Source organism: Mesoplodon mirus (assembly GCF_964341445.2).
Source record: "Mesoplodon mirus genome assembly, chromosome: 2".
Taxonomy (NCBI): Eukaryota; Metazoa; Chordata; class Mammalia; order Artiodactyla; family Ziphiidae; genus Mesoplodon; species Mesoplodon mirus.
Genome location: NC_138977.1, coordinates 70,273,065 through 70,291,289, shown reverse-complemented (window position 1 = coordinate 70,291,289; position 18,225 = coordinate 70,273,065). Strand labels below are relative to the sequence as shown.

At 34.9% G+C, this 18,225-nt stretch overlaps 1 protein-coding gene across 3 annotated transcripts in view; it reads right to left on the bottom strand.

Moving 5' to 3' along the window:
- Positions 1-18,225, bottom strand: part of TBC1D19 (TBC1 domain family member 19) — a 167,469-nt gene that overhangs the window by 54,044 nt on the left and 95,200 nt on the right. For 2 of the 3 annotated variants that reach the window (XM_082632706.1, XM_082632708.1), the window contains 4 exons: positions 17,667-17,739; positions 14,335-14,373; positions 12,701-12,813; positions 3,340-3,414 (listed from right to left, as the gene is read on the bottom strand). In XM_082632706.1, coding sequence (XP_082488832.1) covers positions 3,340-3,414; positions 12,701-12,813; positions 14,335-14,373; positions 17,667-17,739 — 300 coding nt within the window. The remainder of the gene's footprint in view (positions 1-3,339; positions 3,415-12,700; positions 12,814-14,334; positions 14,374-17,666; positions 17,740-18,225) is intronic. The other variant, XM_082632707.1, reaches the window with a different exon arrangement.

Here is an 18,225-nt window from a genome sequence, read left to right as displayed (position 1 = left end):
AATGCAACATCTAGAAATAATACTGCAATGATTTTATTTTTATGTATGATTATAAACTTCTCAATTAGATTTTATCACTAGAATTATCACAGGTAAACTTATAAATTTACTTGACTAATATAAGTGACACATTATTTGACTACAAATTGTTCACACTCTTTTTGGTTCCATTAGTAATTCTTTATTATTTATTTCAATTTTATCTCCTTTAAATCTAATATTTAGATGTCTTAAAATTAGAAAAGGAGATGCAATCACAACATCCAAAAGCAACCATAACAATCTGGCCTCAAATTACTGTTCCAATCTCATCTTCCACTATGCAAACCCACATTCTTGCCATTCCCTCGAAATACCAAAAATCTTTCATGTTTTTGTGATTATTCACTTGCAAGTCATTGCTTGTTAGCAAACAAACAAATAAACAAACAAACTAGACAATGTTTATCTTCAATCTCACCAGCAAGAATACATAGTAGAAATACCGGAACAGTTACAAAGAAATATTGCAGGAATCTATGATAATATTGCCCAACCTACAAAATTCAATCAGACTATTGATCAAAGCAGCAATTACAGGAGGATGAAATGAGCTGTGGATGACTCTGGAGGTAGTGAATGTGTGCTAAGCTTGGGAAAACTGAAAGACACGCAGACTAAGAGAAAAGAAAGGAGCCAGTCTAAGTCACAACGTGGGCAGAGGTAGAGATCATGCAATCTCAACGAGGATGATATTGCCTCTAAGGGGTGAGACTTCGTTCCTAGGGATCAAAAACTTTTACATAGTACAATGGTTTGTGGACCTCCAAAGCTTATCCTTACCCACCAAAATCTTATTCTTTGGTATTTAATTTTTTTTATATTAGAGAAAATTTTCTCTTTAGGGATAATAATGAAGAAAAGGTTGAGAAACACTGATATAAAATGACAGATCAACTGTCCATCATAGCAAGTGGTGGAAAACTGTAGATGGTGTGGATTCAAGGCATGTTTGTGGAAAAAAAACCCAGTCCAGAGAGAACCATTAGATATTTTAGCTTAGGGAGGGTTTGATGGTGTTCTGTATATAAGCATTGCCTTGTTTCATTAATTTCTTTAATCACTAAAATAATTCCACTTTACTTTCAGTTAAATTAAAAATTAGCCTGTGCCAAAGGGACTTGTAATGAAACTTCAAATAATTTTAAAATGCTCATTTCCTCAAGGTCTGACTTTAATAATGTTTGGAGTTGTTCCAATAAGATCAGCAGAGCTCAACTAACACAAGACAGAAACAACCAGAGACAGATATCTTCCTAAAAACACTCATGTTGTGGACAGTCAGGATTGATGCTAGCAGAACTTATATTCAATTCTTCAGACACAAACTGTTTACCTCTTTCTAATGAAAGATTTTTTTTTTTTTACTGATTCTAACTGAAATTCATGTTGGCAGCAAAGAGAACTCTCATGCTAGCACTCTTGGATTTTTTGAACAACTTCTCTTGTGAGTCTTCTCTCATTTGAACAGAAAGGAGACTGAAGGTGTTAAAGCCCAAAAGATCTCTTAGGCTGTTGCTAAAATAATCCCCTGAGCACAATCATTTGACCTCAAAGTTAATAGTAATACCTGTAATCCAAATCTATGTAAAAACTTCTGTGAGAGTCAAGACTTTTCATCAAAAGACTGCATCCTCTTAAATTTCCTCATCTTTTCTCTCTGTAGAGCACAGTGGTTAAAGGTACGGTTGTGAAGTCAGATTACCTAGATTCAAATCTTGGCTTTGCTATTTAATATATGAATTTAAACAAATTTCTTTACTCTTTCTTTACCTCAGTTCCCTCACCTGTAAAATGGTAAAATGATAGTACTTCCTCTTTTGCTACAACACACGTATCAATATGTGGCTGGTGAGTAAGGGAATGATGGCAGTATAACATGAAAATTGTGTTCGTTTCTATGCAATTTTTCTTTAAAAAAGGGAAGCCAGAACAGCAGAAGTAGAATTATAACCTTCAGCAGGAAAGGACAAAGTCTTCCACAGGCCTGAGCCCTTATAACTGTATTTCAAGAGAATGGAAAATGAATTATTGCACGGGGGGCCCCCTCTCCAGAGAGGCACACCCCCAGCCTTGCAAATCTCTTAGCTTCTGCACTTCCTCTTGTGCCCACCTGAACAGCAGCCCCAGTGGTGCTGTGCACCACTTCCATCTGCATTATTTTAGTATTTACACTTTATTATTTTTGTACATTTTTAATAACTCATGCAGGAGCAGCCTGCCTGAGTTGTCCAATTCATCTCCCAATTATTGTTTCTGTTAGCACTCTAGTTACAAAAGTGCTATTTTTCCTATAAGCTCTTATTTTTTTATTTTTTATTTTTTGCGGTACGTGGGGCATGAACCCGCGTCCCCTGCATCGGCAGGTGGACTCCCAACCACTGCACCACAAGGGAAGCCCCAAAAGCTCTTATTTTTAATGCATGATTTTGCAGAATGCAAGTTTTTTTCCAGGAAAAAATGCATTTATCATTTACAGCCCAAATGCTGGCATCTACCACCCAAGGTAGCTAACAGTATCAGAAGACAATCTATGTAAAGAGTTTGGAACAATGTATGGCACATAGTAAGCAATCATTAAATGCTAGTAGTCATTGTTATAATTAACTTTGGTTATGTTCTACCCAGACACATTTTTAGGTTCTTCTCTCCCCCGTTTCTGAGATCTGGAATAATATGCCCTTCTCCTCCATCTTACAAGTTCTAAATCTAAAATCCAAATCTTTTAAACAACCCAATTATTAATCCAGAATCAGTCATATCTTATATCACGTTTTCAGCATCTGCATCTCGTCTCAATATCAGATGCCTGGAAACAAAAACTCAATGAATCCTTATCATAAAACTTGAGACGTGCTTAACTATATGTCTAGAAACTAAAAGAAATTAAAAATAAAACATGACTTCAAAATAATAAAATAAATAAGCAGGCCCTAAAGACTGTGAGACAAATAAGATAAAAAAATCCATAATCTCATTTTCCTTTTAGTTTCTTTTTATGTAGTTTGTGTGGAAAACTTGAATTTATAAGAACAGGAAATGCTTATCATTCTCTTAATCAATAAATGGGAGGGTCAGGAAAGGATTATGAGGACAGTTTCAAAGGGAAGGAGGATAACATTGAATAGAAACTGCAAATTTTGAAGGTCAAACTTAACTTTGTAAGTATAATGATCACTTAAAATTATTTTTCAAGTTTAATATGTACCATCATGCATAGTGCAGTCCCTACATGCTGAAGACTCAATAATTGCTTAATGCTATTAATGAAATGGAAAAACTATGTATACTTTTACTTACTTTATAAATTAAACTGTCCACCAAAAGGTCATGTTGTATCACATTAGTCTTAAGCTGCTCATAATACAAGATATCCTAGATTTAAAAGTTAAACAAACAAAAATATTAAAAGTCAATCACATTTTAAAGTCAGCCTCAAATAAATAATGCCTTTAATAAATAATGATCATTAATAGTATTATAAACACTAAGAGGATAAGGACTTTTTTTTTTTAATTTGTTTATTTTTGGCTGCTTTGGGTCTTTGTTGCTGCGTGCCATCTTTCTCTAGTTGCGGCCATCAGGAGCTACTCTTTGTTGTGGTGCATGGGCTTCTCATTGTGGTGGCTTCATGGGCTTCTCATTGTGGTGGCTTCTTTTGTTGCGGAGCATGGGCTCTAGGTGCGTGGGCTTCAGTAGTTGTGGCTCGCGGGCTCTAGAGCACAGACTCAGTAGTTGTGGTGCACGGGCTCAGTTGCTCTGCAGCATGTGGGATCTTCCCGGACCAGGGCTTGAGCCTGTGTCCTCTGCATTGGCAGGTCGATTCCTAACCACTGTCCCACCAGGGAAGTTCCCAGGACTTTTTTTTATTCACTACTACAGTCTCCATGCCTGGCCAATAGTAGATGATCAATAAATATACCTAATCCCATCCCTTAGGATAAAATCTGGTACCTGGTGGGTATTTAATCAATGTTTGCTAAATTGATTAACTGTAATTTAATAGCAAATGCAGGACTTCCCTGGTGGTGCAGTGGTTAAGAATCCGCCTGCCAATGCAGGGGACATGGGTTCGAGCCCTGGTCCGGGAAGATCCCACATGCTGCGGAGCAACTGAGCCCACGTGCCACAACTACTGAAGCCCGAGTGCCTAGAGCCTGTGCTCCGCAACAAGAGAAGCCACTGCAATGAGAAGACCGTGCAGCACAACGAAGAGTAGCCCCCGCTCAATGCAACTAGAGAAAGCCCGCATGCAGCAACGAAGACCCAACACAGCCCAAAATAAATAAATTTATTTAAAAAAAAGGAAAAATATAGTAAATGCAGTATTTATTAAGTAACTACTAGGTGTCAGGAACTGTTTTACACATGAGTTAATCTATTTAATCCCATACCAACAAAAGAAAACTGTTCAACAATGATTATTATTCCCATTTACATTTGAGAAATTGAGGCCCAGAGAAAGAAGTAACTTGCTGTCCAAGGCCACAAAGGTAGTAAGATTTGATCCCGGGAAAGCCCCAAAACCTATATTAAAAACCCAGAATGACTACACTATACTGCCTTTCTAATATCTAAATTATAAAATAAAAAAGTTTAAACATACTAAATCAGCCCTGGTAGTAAAAGTAATCATAGAGCATATGAAAAAAATCAGGGTTTTTTTTTTAGATGAAAAATCCTTTATTATTCATTTTTTAGTTCAAAATATAATGATTATAACTATACAGAATCCTATGCAGTTAACCTGTACATGATTTAAGCACAGCTTGAGAAGATATATAAATTTCCAAGAGAAAATGAGAAACACTCTCATCTCATCTGGCTAATGGAAAATAATAAGGGTTTAGGACTTTTAATGACATTGATCAATAGAATCAGCAGTGTATTTTTCTTTACATCTGAGTCCAGGTTTTTAAAAAAGTAAATAAAAATCAGTTATAGCACAGGGAACTCTGCTCAATAGTCTGTAATAACCTAACTGGGAAAAGAATTTGAAAAAGAATAGATACATGTATATGTATAACTGAATCACTTTGCTGTACACCTGAAACTAACACACTGATAATCAATGATACTCCAATATAAAATAAGAATTTTTAAAAATTGTAATAGCAAAAAAATCAGTTTAAAAAAAATAAGAGAATATGGTATTATATTAGAAAATCTAACTCTAAACAGTGATAAGATTTGGCTAATGTTTAATTTAATAGAGAATAAGAAATAAGAAGGAAGAGAGGAACGATAGGAAGAAGAGAAAAGGGGAGGAAAGGAAAAAGAAGAAAAGACAGGGGAAGGGAGAGAGGGAGGAGGGACATAAGACGTAATCCAGTTAAGCATCAGGGTAATAGTTGGTCGGGGTGTTCATAATAAATAATAAAGGTTAAAAAAAAAGGTTAAGACTAAATGGATAGTAGTTGTGTTAAAGAGAGATGGAAATATCATCTCACTACTTCAGCTGATCCCTGTGTTCCTCCAAATCTCTCCATCCATGTCTTGGGCATTTTAGCCCTGGTTTCCACCCATATCCAAATACTGCTTGGCTCCATCAGTACACCCCAGTCTACGTGATTCTTTCTGAAGACATTCCCTCAAATAAGAGTTGTGGGACAGGTTTGTCTGGGACAAAGAAGAATATCTGTTGCATGCAGCTGCCTTGGCAGGGTGGTGTCCAACCCTATGTTTCCTGAAACACTATTTCTTTGTCTTGAAAGATGCTTAATACACAGTTCTCTGATTTGAGGCAAAGTGCTCTTTGCATAAAGATAATCTGGGGATTTACTGGCTATTTTTAGTCATTTTAATTTTAATTAAAAAGCCTTACTTTGTTCTCATTCATGTTGTTTTGATTTCTTACCTAAAGCAAAATTATTTTACTATTTTATTTACCTTCTATTGTATTTATTAAATCCATCTCTCTGGCTAGAATAAAAAAACATTTTTAAAGGCAGGAACAGCACCTAATTCAAATACCAATCCTTGACAACTGGCGAAGGGCATAGTATTATACTTTAATGTCTTCTAGGGAACACAGTGGAAAAGCTAAGATGCTTAGAGTTACGTCTCTTTTCAAAAATAAAATAAGTTTAAAATTACAAACTGATATATGACCATTAAAATAAGTGAAACAATCTAAAGCTGGATAAAGAAAAAGTTAATAATCTTTTCTTCTTCCCTGCCACCACACTGAAGAAACTAATGTTATTTGTATTGTATTTGTAACATTATTTGTAATTTGTATTCTTCCATATTTTTCTCCATGCTTATACAAATATATAATCATATTTAAGGGTTTTAGTTGTTTTTTAACGTAAAATGGAATCATTCTATACTTATTTTTCAGTTTCTAGTGTATATCATGGTCATCTCTCTATGTCTTTTTAATAACTACATACACTTTAGTATTTTTAAAGCTGTGCTACATATGTATCACAACTTATTTAACCATTCCTTTAGCCTACAGATGGCTACTCAGGTTGTTTCTAGTTGTTTGTCACTACAAATACTGCAATAAATATCCTCATGCACATATGCTTTTGTATCTATGGGATAAACTGGCAAAGGTAGGATTGTAGGCTGAAGGCCATATATATATATATATATATATATATATATATATATATATATATATACATACACACATACACACACACACACACACACACACACACGCACGCACATATATCTTTAGTTGGACTACAAATTGCCTAACTACTTTCCAAAAAAGTATCAATTCAAATTCCCACCAGCAACCCATGAGAGCACAAAGTTTACCTATATCCTCACCATTTTAACTTTTCCATGGATGAAAAATGGTTATCTTACTGTTGTATTAATTTGTACTTTCCCAAATACTAAGAAAGTTGACATTCTTTCATATGCTTACTGGTCATTTGAATTTCCACTTCAATGACTTAACATATTTTTCTATTAGATTACATTTATTTTATTAATTTGTCAGGCTCTTTCTTGATAATCAGGATTAACCTTTTGTCATTTGTGTTACAAATAGTTTTTCTTCAAATTAATATGTGTTGTTTGATTTTTGTTTATGGTATACATTGACAAATTTTTAAAAATTCTTTATGGCTTTGGATTTTCTTGCTTCCCTTATGCAAGGCTCTCCTACATCACATGTTTATACAAATATTTTTCTAGTTTTTTCTAAAATTGATATTTTTAATTTAAATGTTTATAACCTACATGGAATTTATTTTTATATATGGTAAGCCAAAGGTCTGAGTTTTCTTTCAGAAGGATGGTTATAAGCATCATTTATTAAATAAACCATGCATTTCAAATTGAAATAAAACTCCAACACCTCCCTATCAGAAATAGGTTCAGCAGGCAGAAAATCAGTAAGGTTGAAGTTGAACTCAACAACACCATCAATCAACTGGATATGATGGACCCCTGTACACTACTTTATCCAATAACAGTAGAATACACATGCTTCTCAAACTCACATGGAACATTCACTAAGATAGACCACATTCTGGGTCATAAAACATAGCCTTAACAAATTTAAAAGAATAGAAATCATATAATGTCTGTTCTCAGACCACAGTGGAATTAAACTAGAAATCAATAACAAAAAGATAACAGGAAAATCCCCAAATACAGGGAGATTAAACAACATACTTCTAAATAACACATGGGTCAAAGAAGAAATCTCAAGAGAAAGTTAAAAATATTTTGAACTAAATGAAAAGGTAACTTATCAAAATTTGTGGGATGCAGTAAAAGCAGTACTTAGATGGAAATTTATAGAATTGAATGCATGCATATATTAGAAAACAAGAAAGATCTAAAAATCAATAATCTAAGTTTCCACCTTAGGAAACTAGAAAAAGAAGAACAAATTAAATCGAAAGTAAGCAGAAGAAGAGAAATGATAAGAATTAGAGCAGAAATAAATGAAATTGAAAACAGGAAATCAATAGAGAAAAATAATTGAAACAAAAAGCTAGTTCTTTGAAAAGATCAATAAAACTAATGAGACTTTAGCCAGGCTAACTAAAAAAAAAAAAAGAGAAAGGACACAAATTACCCAAATCAGAAATGAAAGAGGGTACATCACTACAGATCCTATGGACATTAAGAGGATAATAAAGGTATACTATGAAAAATTCTCTGCCCACAAATTTGATAACCTAGATAAAATGGATCAATTACTTGAACAAGACAGAATTTGCTGAAACTCACACAAGAAGAAACAGACAATCGGAATAGGCCTACATCTATTAAAGTAATTGATTTAATAATTAATAACTGTCTAAAACAGTACCAGGCCCAGAGGGGCTCATTGGTGAATTCTACCAAACATTTAAGGAAGAAATTCTGCCAGTGTTCTACAATCTCCTTCAGAGGACAGAAGCAGAGGGAATACTTCTTAATTCATTCTATGAGGCCAGCATTACCCTAACACCAAAGACATTATAAAACAAGAATTTATAAACTATAACAATTACCAATAATATAATAGGATATTTCAAGAGTATTTTGTATAAGCTTTGGCAAAATAGATATTTAACAGTAATAAATTATGATTATAAAAAGCAATATTTGAAAAGCAAAATAGCCCAAATTTTTAGCATCAGAGAATATTTAAATTTTAGTATATGTATCTATTTTATATTTTATGCAGAGTTACACTATCTCTTTAACTAAAGAAAAAAGGAAATATACTCTCAGGAAGTCAAAGAACTCACAGAACATTCCTAACAGCTTATACTTAATTGTTCATTAAGCATTTAGATGAGCTGACCATTTCTAGACACTGTACAAGATACTGACTTTACAGATGATGAAGAAGAAAAAAATCCCTGTCCTCAGGTACTCAATCTAGAAAGGGAGGCAGCCAAATAAAGTAAGAAGTATGGTATATGTTTCTCTGTCTTTAGGTCTTTCCTCCTGCACTGGTTATGGTGGGAGAAAAATGAAGGAAGTATGTAAGAGTAGCAGTGAAGGAGTTGGGAGAAGACAAGGTAGAGGAGATGTCAGGAAGGCTTCTCAGAAAAGGTGATGGAATAAACTGCAGATGAAAGAAAAGTAGAATATCCAAGAAGACAAAAGTCTGACAAGGTCTTTTTCTTTTTTTCAGGGAGAAAACAGCATAGTGGGAAGAGAGACAATTCAGCATCTCTTGGATGACCACAAATATATTGAGGTAAAGGGGCTTCCCTGGTGGCGCAGTGGTTGAGAGTCTGCCTGCCGATGCAGGGGACGCGGGTTCGTGCCCCAGTCCGGGAAGATCCCACATGCCACGGAGTGGCTGGGCCCGTGAGCCATGGCCGCTGAGCCTGCGCGTCTGGAGCCTGTGCTCCGCAACGGGAGAGGCCACTACAGTGAGAGGCCCGTGTACCGCCCCCCCCCCCAAAAAAAAAATATATATATATATATATATATAGAGAGAGAGAGAGAGAGAGAGAGGTAAAGATTATACCTTTTCTTTTAGGTATCATGAGTCTGATACACTTTCAGACCATGTATTAGAGTTCTGCAGGAAACTGGAAATAAAAGTTTTAGGCTTAAGGCAAAGTTTGGTTGAAAACAGAGTTGAAGCCATTATGGAAAAGGTGACTGTGGATGAGACAGTCCAGGGAAAATGTGCAGGGTGAAAAGAGGATCAAAATTGAATTCTGAGAAATACAAGCACTTGAGGTCTAGCAGGCGAACCCAAATGCAGACTTAAAAAAAAAGAAAAAGAGGGAAAGAAGAACTAAGAAAACAGGATGAACTAAATTAAAGACCAAGACTATTTCAAGGGCAGAATAGATAATAGTATCAAATGCAGTAGATGTAAAGACTAAAATGTATCCACTGTTCCTTGGTAACTTTAGCTAGGACAGTTATAGTTATGTAGTGGGGTGTATGCCAGACTATGGTAGACTGAGTGATTAATGGGATTAAGGAAGTAGGAGCATCTAGCATAGACTTTTCTTGCACAAGGTTTAGATGTAAAAGTAGAGGCAAGAAGAGGTGCTGATGCAAGTAAGTTTACAGGTTTGGTGGAAGGAATTTGAATGAGTTCCTTCTGATGACTTCTGTTTTCTATGGTTAGGAGAAGGTGAGATCTTTTGCTAAGACTGAAAATAAGTGGCTGAGGAGAGTGAAGGACAGAAACAGGCACTGGGAAGACTAGGTGAGCTGACCAGAAAGATCTAGGATGGTCAGGCATTATTGCAGACCTTTAGGTCAGGTTGTGGAGAACCTTATTGTGAAATCACTAAAGGAAATCTTAAACGTTAATACTCATCTTGGCTATCTTATCAGTAAGCAAGAACCTAGAGCAAAGTATAAGACAATTTTCTACTTTTAATTAGCAAACTGAAATTAAGCAAAAAAATTTAAATATGAATGTTTACTAAATATGGATATTTTGATCCAGAGATCTAGAGAGTTGTAGAAAAGAAAATATATAAAAGCAATTCTTTTAAACTTATCACATATTTTCTTAAAAAGAGAAAAAAATCAAAGTTAAATAATGTTCTAGTAAAAGTACTAAATAAATTAACTGCTAGGAACTTAAAGCATTAAATCCCAAGTCTTTCTATTGAGGTAAGATTTAAAAAATAGCTTTATGAGTGTGAAATTTGAAATATTCCATTTACCTCTCTAACTCCTCAACTATGATGCATTTGTATGTGTAGCTTATTTTAAGTGACTGAAAAGTAATTAAACAAAAAGTTCTGATAAAGTATTCTTCAAGTATTCTCCCTCTCTCTGTCTCTCGCTCTCTCCCCCTCCACCCTCTAATGTACCACCTACAACAATTATTTTGGAACCGCTATAGTTTGTTCAGGTCACACTTTTACAGTGAAAATAAGTGTAAGTGATAGAAAATGTTTTATTCAATAAAATCAAGATTGCCTTCTGATAATATTAATTTCTATTTACAGATTTGCCATTTTGAATATAGAAAATCAAGATAACTATTAACTCCAGAATTCAAGTGTAAAAACTGCCTTTGAGGGCCTCCCTGGTGGCGCAGTGGTTGAGAGTCCGCCTGCCGATGCAGGGGATACGGGTTCGTGCCCCGGTCTGGGAGGATCCCATATGCCGCGGAGCGGCTGGGCCCGTGAGCCATGGCCGCTGGGCCTGCGCATCCGGAGCCTGTGCTCCGCAACGGGAGAGGCCACAACAGTGAGAGGCCCGCATACCGCAAAAAGAAAAAAAAAAAAAAAAAAAAAAAAAAAAAAAACTGCCTTTGAACTTTATACAATCATTATCTGGGATTACTACTTCTATTCTACAACTACACTTCTGGAAAAATTCTAAATCTATTTTTGAAATGGTAGTAGTCAGTTCCTCTGCAGAGACAGGACTTGCTAACTTAGCTCCTGATCAGTGAAGTTGGTAGGTCATCTACACAGTTAGGTCAGGACAAGAATTACTACCTCTTCTACAAGAGTTGATACACTCACAAAAAATGCCCAGCGTACACTCAAAACTGTTTTGTAAACTGTTACTTTTAAAGTGTCACCTCAAAATATCAGTAGTATCATTTGGTTTAAAACTGCTCTAAAATAAATCACAAGGTTTATTCTTTCAAAAAGGAAGCAAGTGATTTTTGATAGTGCTGTTCAGAGCGGGAGATTTAAAACACTCACACACACACACACACACACACACACAAGCATGCATACATAATTTGCAAAGGTTACAGGTGTAGTTTTTATAATATATGTTAATAATGTTTGATTTTCTTCAAAACTGCATTATTATAAATTATAATTAATTTATAACATAATTACATGTAATATGTAATTACTATTGCTACCATCAATAGTGACCTGTTATATCAAGTACTGTGTTAATAAAAGACTCACATAAATTTCATTTAATTCTTTCAACCACACTGGGATATAAAAATTATTATCTATATCTAAGTATGGGTAAGTTGCAGTTTGAAGAAACTTAACTCACTCAGTGACTTATTTCAAATAAGTTGAGGGAGCTAGCAGTTGAAACTAGGTCATATGATTCTAAACAAAACCCATGTTTTTAACTGCTAGGTTAGGGAACTATTAGTTTGCTATTTATTAAAATCTTTAAATAGTTGACTTATAGGATCAGTGGGCTTCAGCAAAAAAAAAAAAAAAAATTATCCAAAATATTTAAAAAAGAATCAATGTCTTACACTTGTTTCTTTATTGAATCTATTACCTGTCTGTTGGTGATTTCTCTTCATATTCATTTTATTTCCTAAAATAAGATGTTCTTATACTTAGAAAAATAACATTCCCACATAATCTGTCAATTTTTAAACCCAGAAAAATCGTGCATATTTTGAAAGTAACTGTAGGGACAAAGTAGTCATTTACATATATCGAGCTGTCCATCTTTATTTCTCCCTCTTATAACTCCCAGTTCTACCACACATCTTCACTGATCTGAATTGGTGGACTCCACTTCTTAACATTTTACTTACTGTTCTGTTGTATGTATAGGTTCACACTATCCAACTAATTATTAATAACAAAAACATCTATGTTAAGCACACAGTGATTAATTATATGTTAATCTTATCTTAGAACTCTACAGTGAATTTGAAAATTAAAAAGGGAATAAATATTAGACTAAGAAAAAAATATTTCTACTTTGAATGCAAGTCTTTGAAAAACAAATATCAAATCTGGCGCATCCTTTTTCTTCTTACCTCAGGTTGGCTGGAAATATTCAAAATGAGAGCCCATAATTCAGCTCTCAGTGCTGTGGGACTTCCTTGTCTGATATACTGTTGAGCAGCAGCACTATCTTGTTCTGATAGAACTGTCAAAAGTATTTTAAAATCTCATTAGAAAACTCATAATGTAAGAAATAACATTGAAATCTTTAAAAATCTTTTGGGAAGCTAACATTTCATCTTTATGTCTAACATAATTGCATCATATCTTGACAATCTTCTTTCACTCTCAGATTTTTGATGTGGCCTTATTTACAGCCCTGTAAATTTCAAGCCATAAGCTCCTCCACCTCCTACCCCACCAGGTGAAAGTTTTTAATGTAGGTACCTTGATTTCACTGTGCTTTAACTATAGCTCCATGGATGTGAAACTTGTGATGCATACATAGAATAATTTTGGGATTTCATGATCACATGAAGTCATAGCTACAGAAACCCTAAATTTCTTATGCATATTCTACTAAGTCATGAATGTTCTAGTATTTGGAAGTGGTATGCTATTTGAAATGTTATGACTGAGAATTCTAAAGAATGTAGATATCCATTCTATTAGATGACTTTTTAGCTATCTGCCAAAATCAAAAGAAAAGAGGGATTTTTAAAGAAGTAAAAACAAGAAAGATCTGATAAGCTTTTAAAAAGGCCAAAAATTATTCATAAGCAGTCAAGTTCACAAAATTAACATATTATCCTTTTGTTTTCATCTTTATGTTAATGAAAATACTAGCTATTAAGTCTGGAAATTAAGCCCCCCTCCAAAACAAACAAACAAAACCAAAAAAATAAAAACAAAAGAAGAAATACTAGACAACTGCTGATATTTATCAAACAGTTTTGTTTTCTTATATTTTCTTCTTAAAAGAAAAAGGAAAAAATCTTACACTAAATGAAAATGAAACAAAGGGACCACATGATAACTTGCAATTGTGTTTAATGAAAATATCAAATCATAAAAATGCAGTCTTCTAAATAAATAGGATTCTGAAAAATTGAACTAGGGAGTTTAGAACATGATAATATAATTGCCATAGAAGATTTATTCTGACACAAAGACTTACCTGCACTTCATATTTCAAAGACAAAACAGGATTTATAAAAATAAGGAAAAGAATCTTAAAAAGATGGGGAAAATTTATTCTCCAGAACGCTAACAGCTGCTTCAGTTATTAAGTCCTACCATGGTGAACAGTCGCTGGGAAGTGTGACAGTTATTATTTTCTCCTGATGCAGGAGCATATTCCTATTAACACTAATGAGAAGGGTGTGGGCACATCAAAGAGAGAACCTGGCTCTTTGATTTTAAAATGAAATTCTACTATTGAATGGATTAAGCTAATATCCTTGAGAAATGCGTGCTTGCATTTATCATTTCCTTTTTAGTGAACCATCTGTGTACTTCTTTATCTGACATTTATTGATAAAGCCAAATTGATGCATTTCCCCTCTTTATAAAGATTCCCATTGTTTTATCTACATTGTTAAATTTTATTCCTTTTTAGGTCTTTAGCTTCTTGGAGATTAAATTTCAGTTGAGGGTATACGATACAGACATTTACTTGAGACTACCTCATTTTCAGAAATTAAAATAAGTATAATCAAAAGCTTACCTTTTTGCCCAATACGTACATGCTCATTTTCAAAAAGCTCTAAAAATTATAAAATAAATAAAATTATTAGACACAAATATAATCAGCCACATTTAGAACAATATTATGTAAATTTTTTCTGGTGTTGATGCTTTTAATTATTTTCAAAGCTGAATGGCTCTCCAGGAAACTATAAGAATATTTATCTTTATATGTGGAAAAATCTTTTTTCTAAGTTAGTTCAAGTTTGTAGAAATGAAAAGGAGGTATATTTAATCAGAAGAAAAGATTGATAAACTAATTTTCTTTGTTAAAATAATACAGAATATCTTCTCACAACACAAATGTTTGTCCATTCATCTTTGACTTTTTTTCCCTAAAAACAAAACAAAACTTATTGTTTTGTTTTGTTTTGCCTTAATACTATTCAGGAAATCCCACTATGCAAATGCCATTTAAAAAGATTGTATGGGAGAAACAAAGATTTGTTTTTAAAGTACCAATCATAATGGGAATAACCTCCTAAACTAGATCATATTAAAACCAAGAAACATCTGTTCATCAAAAGATACCACTGAGAGTGAAAAGGTAAGTCACAGAGTGGAAGACTGTATTTGCAATACATATATCCAGCAAAGGACTTGTACTTAGAACATGTAAAGCACTCCTGGTAAGTCAATTTAAAAAAGACAACTATCTGACACAAATAGGCAGAAGCTGTGAACAGGTTCTTTACAAAAGAGGTAATCCAATGGACCAATAAACATATGAAAAGATGCCCAACCACATCAGTCACCAAAGAAATGCAATTAAAACCATTATGAAATACACACCCATCACAATGGCTAAAGTGAAAAAGACTGACAATTCTAAATGCAAAGGAAATGGAGCAAATGAGCTTCTCATACAAAGGTGGTAGGAGTGTAAATCAGTACAGCCATCTTGGAAAACTGGCAACATCTACTAACACTGAATATATGCACGCCCTATGATAGCAGCACATCGCTCTCAGGTGCGCATCTTAATGTATACCTATGAGCACCAGGAGACTTACACAAGAATATGCACCAAAGCACTATTGATAATAGTCAGCCCCCTATGTCGGTGGATTCAACCAACCACGGATTGAAAACATTTGAAAAAAAAATTCCAGAAAGTTCCGAAAAGCAAAACTTGAATTTGCTGTGTGCCAAGCACTACACTGAATCTGTGTGAATGAACTGATGTGCTGGCATACCCTGCCGTAGTCTCCCGCCATTTCATGGATCCTCAGTCTCCAGCACTTGTGTTTGAGGATTGTTCACCTTGTGTCTCATTTATTTGTCACTTATATGTGTGCACCCTTTGTTTCTGTGAAAAAATGGCTCCTAAAGAGCAATTAAGTGGTCAAAATAATCCCTCAAAAGCTATGCAAAGCAATTATACTCCAATAAAGATGTTAATAATAATAATAATAATAATAATTTTAAAAAAAGCTAAACAATCCCTCAAAGGCTGAGAGGGAGCGTTAAGTGCTATCTTTCAACAAGAAAATTAAAATCTTAGATCTTTTGAAAAGTGGCATATTTCTTGCCAAGGTGGGCCATAAGGTCAGTAAGAACAAATTGAGCATTTGCAAAATAAAGCAGAAAGAAGCTGAAATTTGTGGAAGTGTTTGTGATGTCCCTACAACAGCAAAAATGGTCTCTCATTCATGACAAAATGCTCGCAAAGGCGTCAAGTATGTGGCTGGAAGACATGTCACAGAAGCATAACCCTGTTCATGGCAAAATGATGTGTGAAAAAGCACTTAGCCTCTGTGAATACTACTGTGACGGGGTTGAGGAGAATGAAGGAGTTTAAGGCTCATAAGGCATGGCTGGCTAACTATGTAAAGTACTACAGCCTCAAGAACTTAGAGATCATGGGAGAATCAGCATTGGCTGATGCCAAGGCAGCTTCAGCGTTCTCAGAAGAGCTCAAAAAACTTATAGAAGAGAAAGGCTACCTTCCAGAGCAAATCTTCAATTGTGATGAAATGGGCTTGTTCTGGAAGGAGAGGTCCAATCGTACTTATATCCATAAGAGTGCAAAGTAGGCCCCAGGGTTAAGGGGTTCAGGGTTTCCCTAAGGAAAGATCACCTTCGGCTGGTGCTGTGTGGCAATGCAACAGGTCACGTGATCAAGCCAGGCCTCATCTACTGAGCAAGCAATCCCCAGGCCCTTAAGAACAAAAACAAAAATTGCCTGCCTATGTTCTAGCAATACAAGAAGGCTTGGGCAATGGCCATTTTGTTCTTGGAGAGGTTCCATCACTGCTTCATTCCTGAAGTAAAGGGATGAAGAGAAGGGGCTGCCATTCAAGGTCCTCCTCATAACTGACAACGCTCTCTGCTTCACTGGCGAGAATGTGGACATGATGTTCCTGTCTCCTGCAGCAGCGTACTGAGGTGAATTAACACCTACCTCGCCTTCAAGAGGTTTCGTGCTGCCCCTGATGCTAACCCTGACTGAGCAGCATTATTGATTTACGAAAGAGCTTCACAACTGCAGGTGCAGTTTTGCTTCCTGCAGAGGCTGTAGTTGCCTTAAGGCCTGAGACCGCCGATGCATGCTGGAGGCAGTTCTGGAGTGAGGTGATCAGTGATTTCAGGGGCTTCTCCACTACTGATGCAGAAGTCAGTAGAATTTTGAATGTTGCAAGGGAAGTTTGGTGGGGAAGGCTTCTCTGACATGATCGAAGACAATGTTGAGGAACACACAGAAGAGCGTAGAGAAACCCTTACCAACAAGGAACTTGAAGATCTGCTGAAATCCTCTAAAGATGATGGTGATGGTGATGATCATGATGCAGAAGATTTAGAGGAGGCAGAGCCATCAATCTGGACACTTGAAAAATTTGCAGCAGTTTTTCAAGTATGATTAGAGAGAGAACATACATGTGTGTGGAAGTGGGGATGGCAGTAGCAGGAGGGGGAGGGACAGTGTGAGGGGGCAAGAGATGAGACCTGAACAGTAAAAATAGTGGTTACCCTTGACACAGGGGATAAAGACTGAAAGATGGTAGGAAGGGGCTTCAGTTTATTGATCTGGGTGGTAATTTAATTAGGTGTGTCCAATTCATGCAAATTTATTGAGCCATTCTCTTAGAATTTTGCCAACAAAATGACTTACATCTGTCTAATGAGTTTTCAAAATTATTTTAAAAACCCTCAAATAAAAAGACAAAAATCTAAATAGTAACCAAGGAGAGGCAAAAAGCATGTTAGTTGTCAGATATTAAAAAGTTACTAGATTGATTTGGAAATGGCAAGATAAACCTTAACCTCACTCTCATCTTCATTTAGTATATGCCATATGGGAGAAATACTAACCAGGAGGCACTTGTGTAGAGTCATCTATACCAAGTTGCCCTGCAGTTAAGCCAAGTTCCACAAAGAATTCTTTCTGAAAAATAAAACACAGAATTACCATGCATCTCAGACTTTGCTACACATTATTTTAAAAAATCACCTTCACCTAAACATCAACTTAAATGAAAATCACAACGTAAAATAAATCTTTGCTTCATTCAAATATCTAAAGAAGAAAAGAATATTATTGAACTTTTAAATAGTAATGCTTTAGTCCAAAATTTTCCCTTTTTAGGTAACAAACTAATCAGTAAAAGTAAGGAATAATTATTCTGAGGAAAGAATAATAAAATTTAAATCTCTCCTGAAACATACATACACACACAGCATATGTAGCACTTAGCAATTTTATTTTCTAAATTCATTGTCTAAAATTACCAATATAATTCTGTATCTGTGCTTTCTATGGTACTGTACTTCACTTAGCTCTTAATCAAATAAACACTGTAAATATCCAAAACAACTTAAATTAATTTTTAAGTAAAATTAGACTATCAAGTACTCTGCTAAAATAAGAATA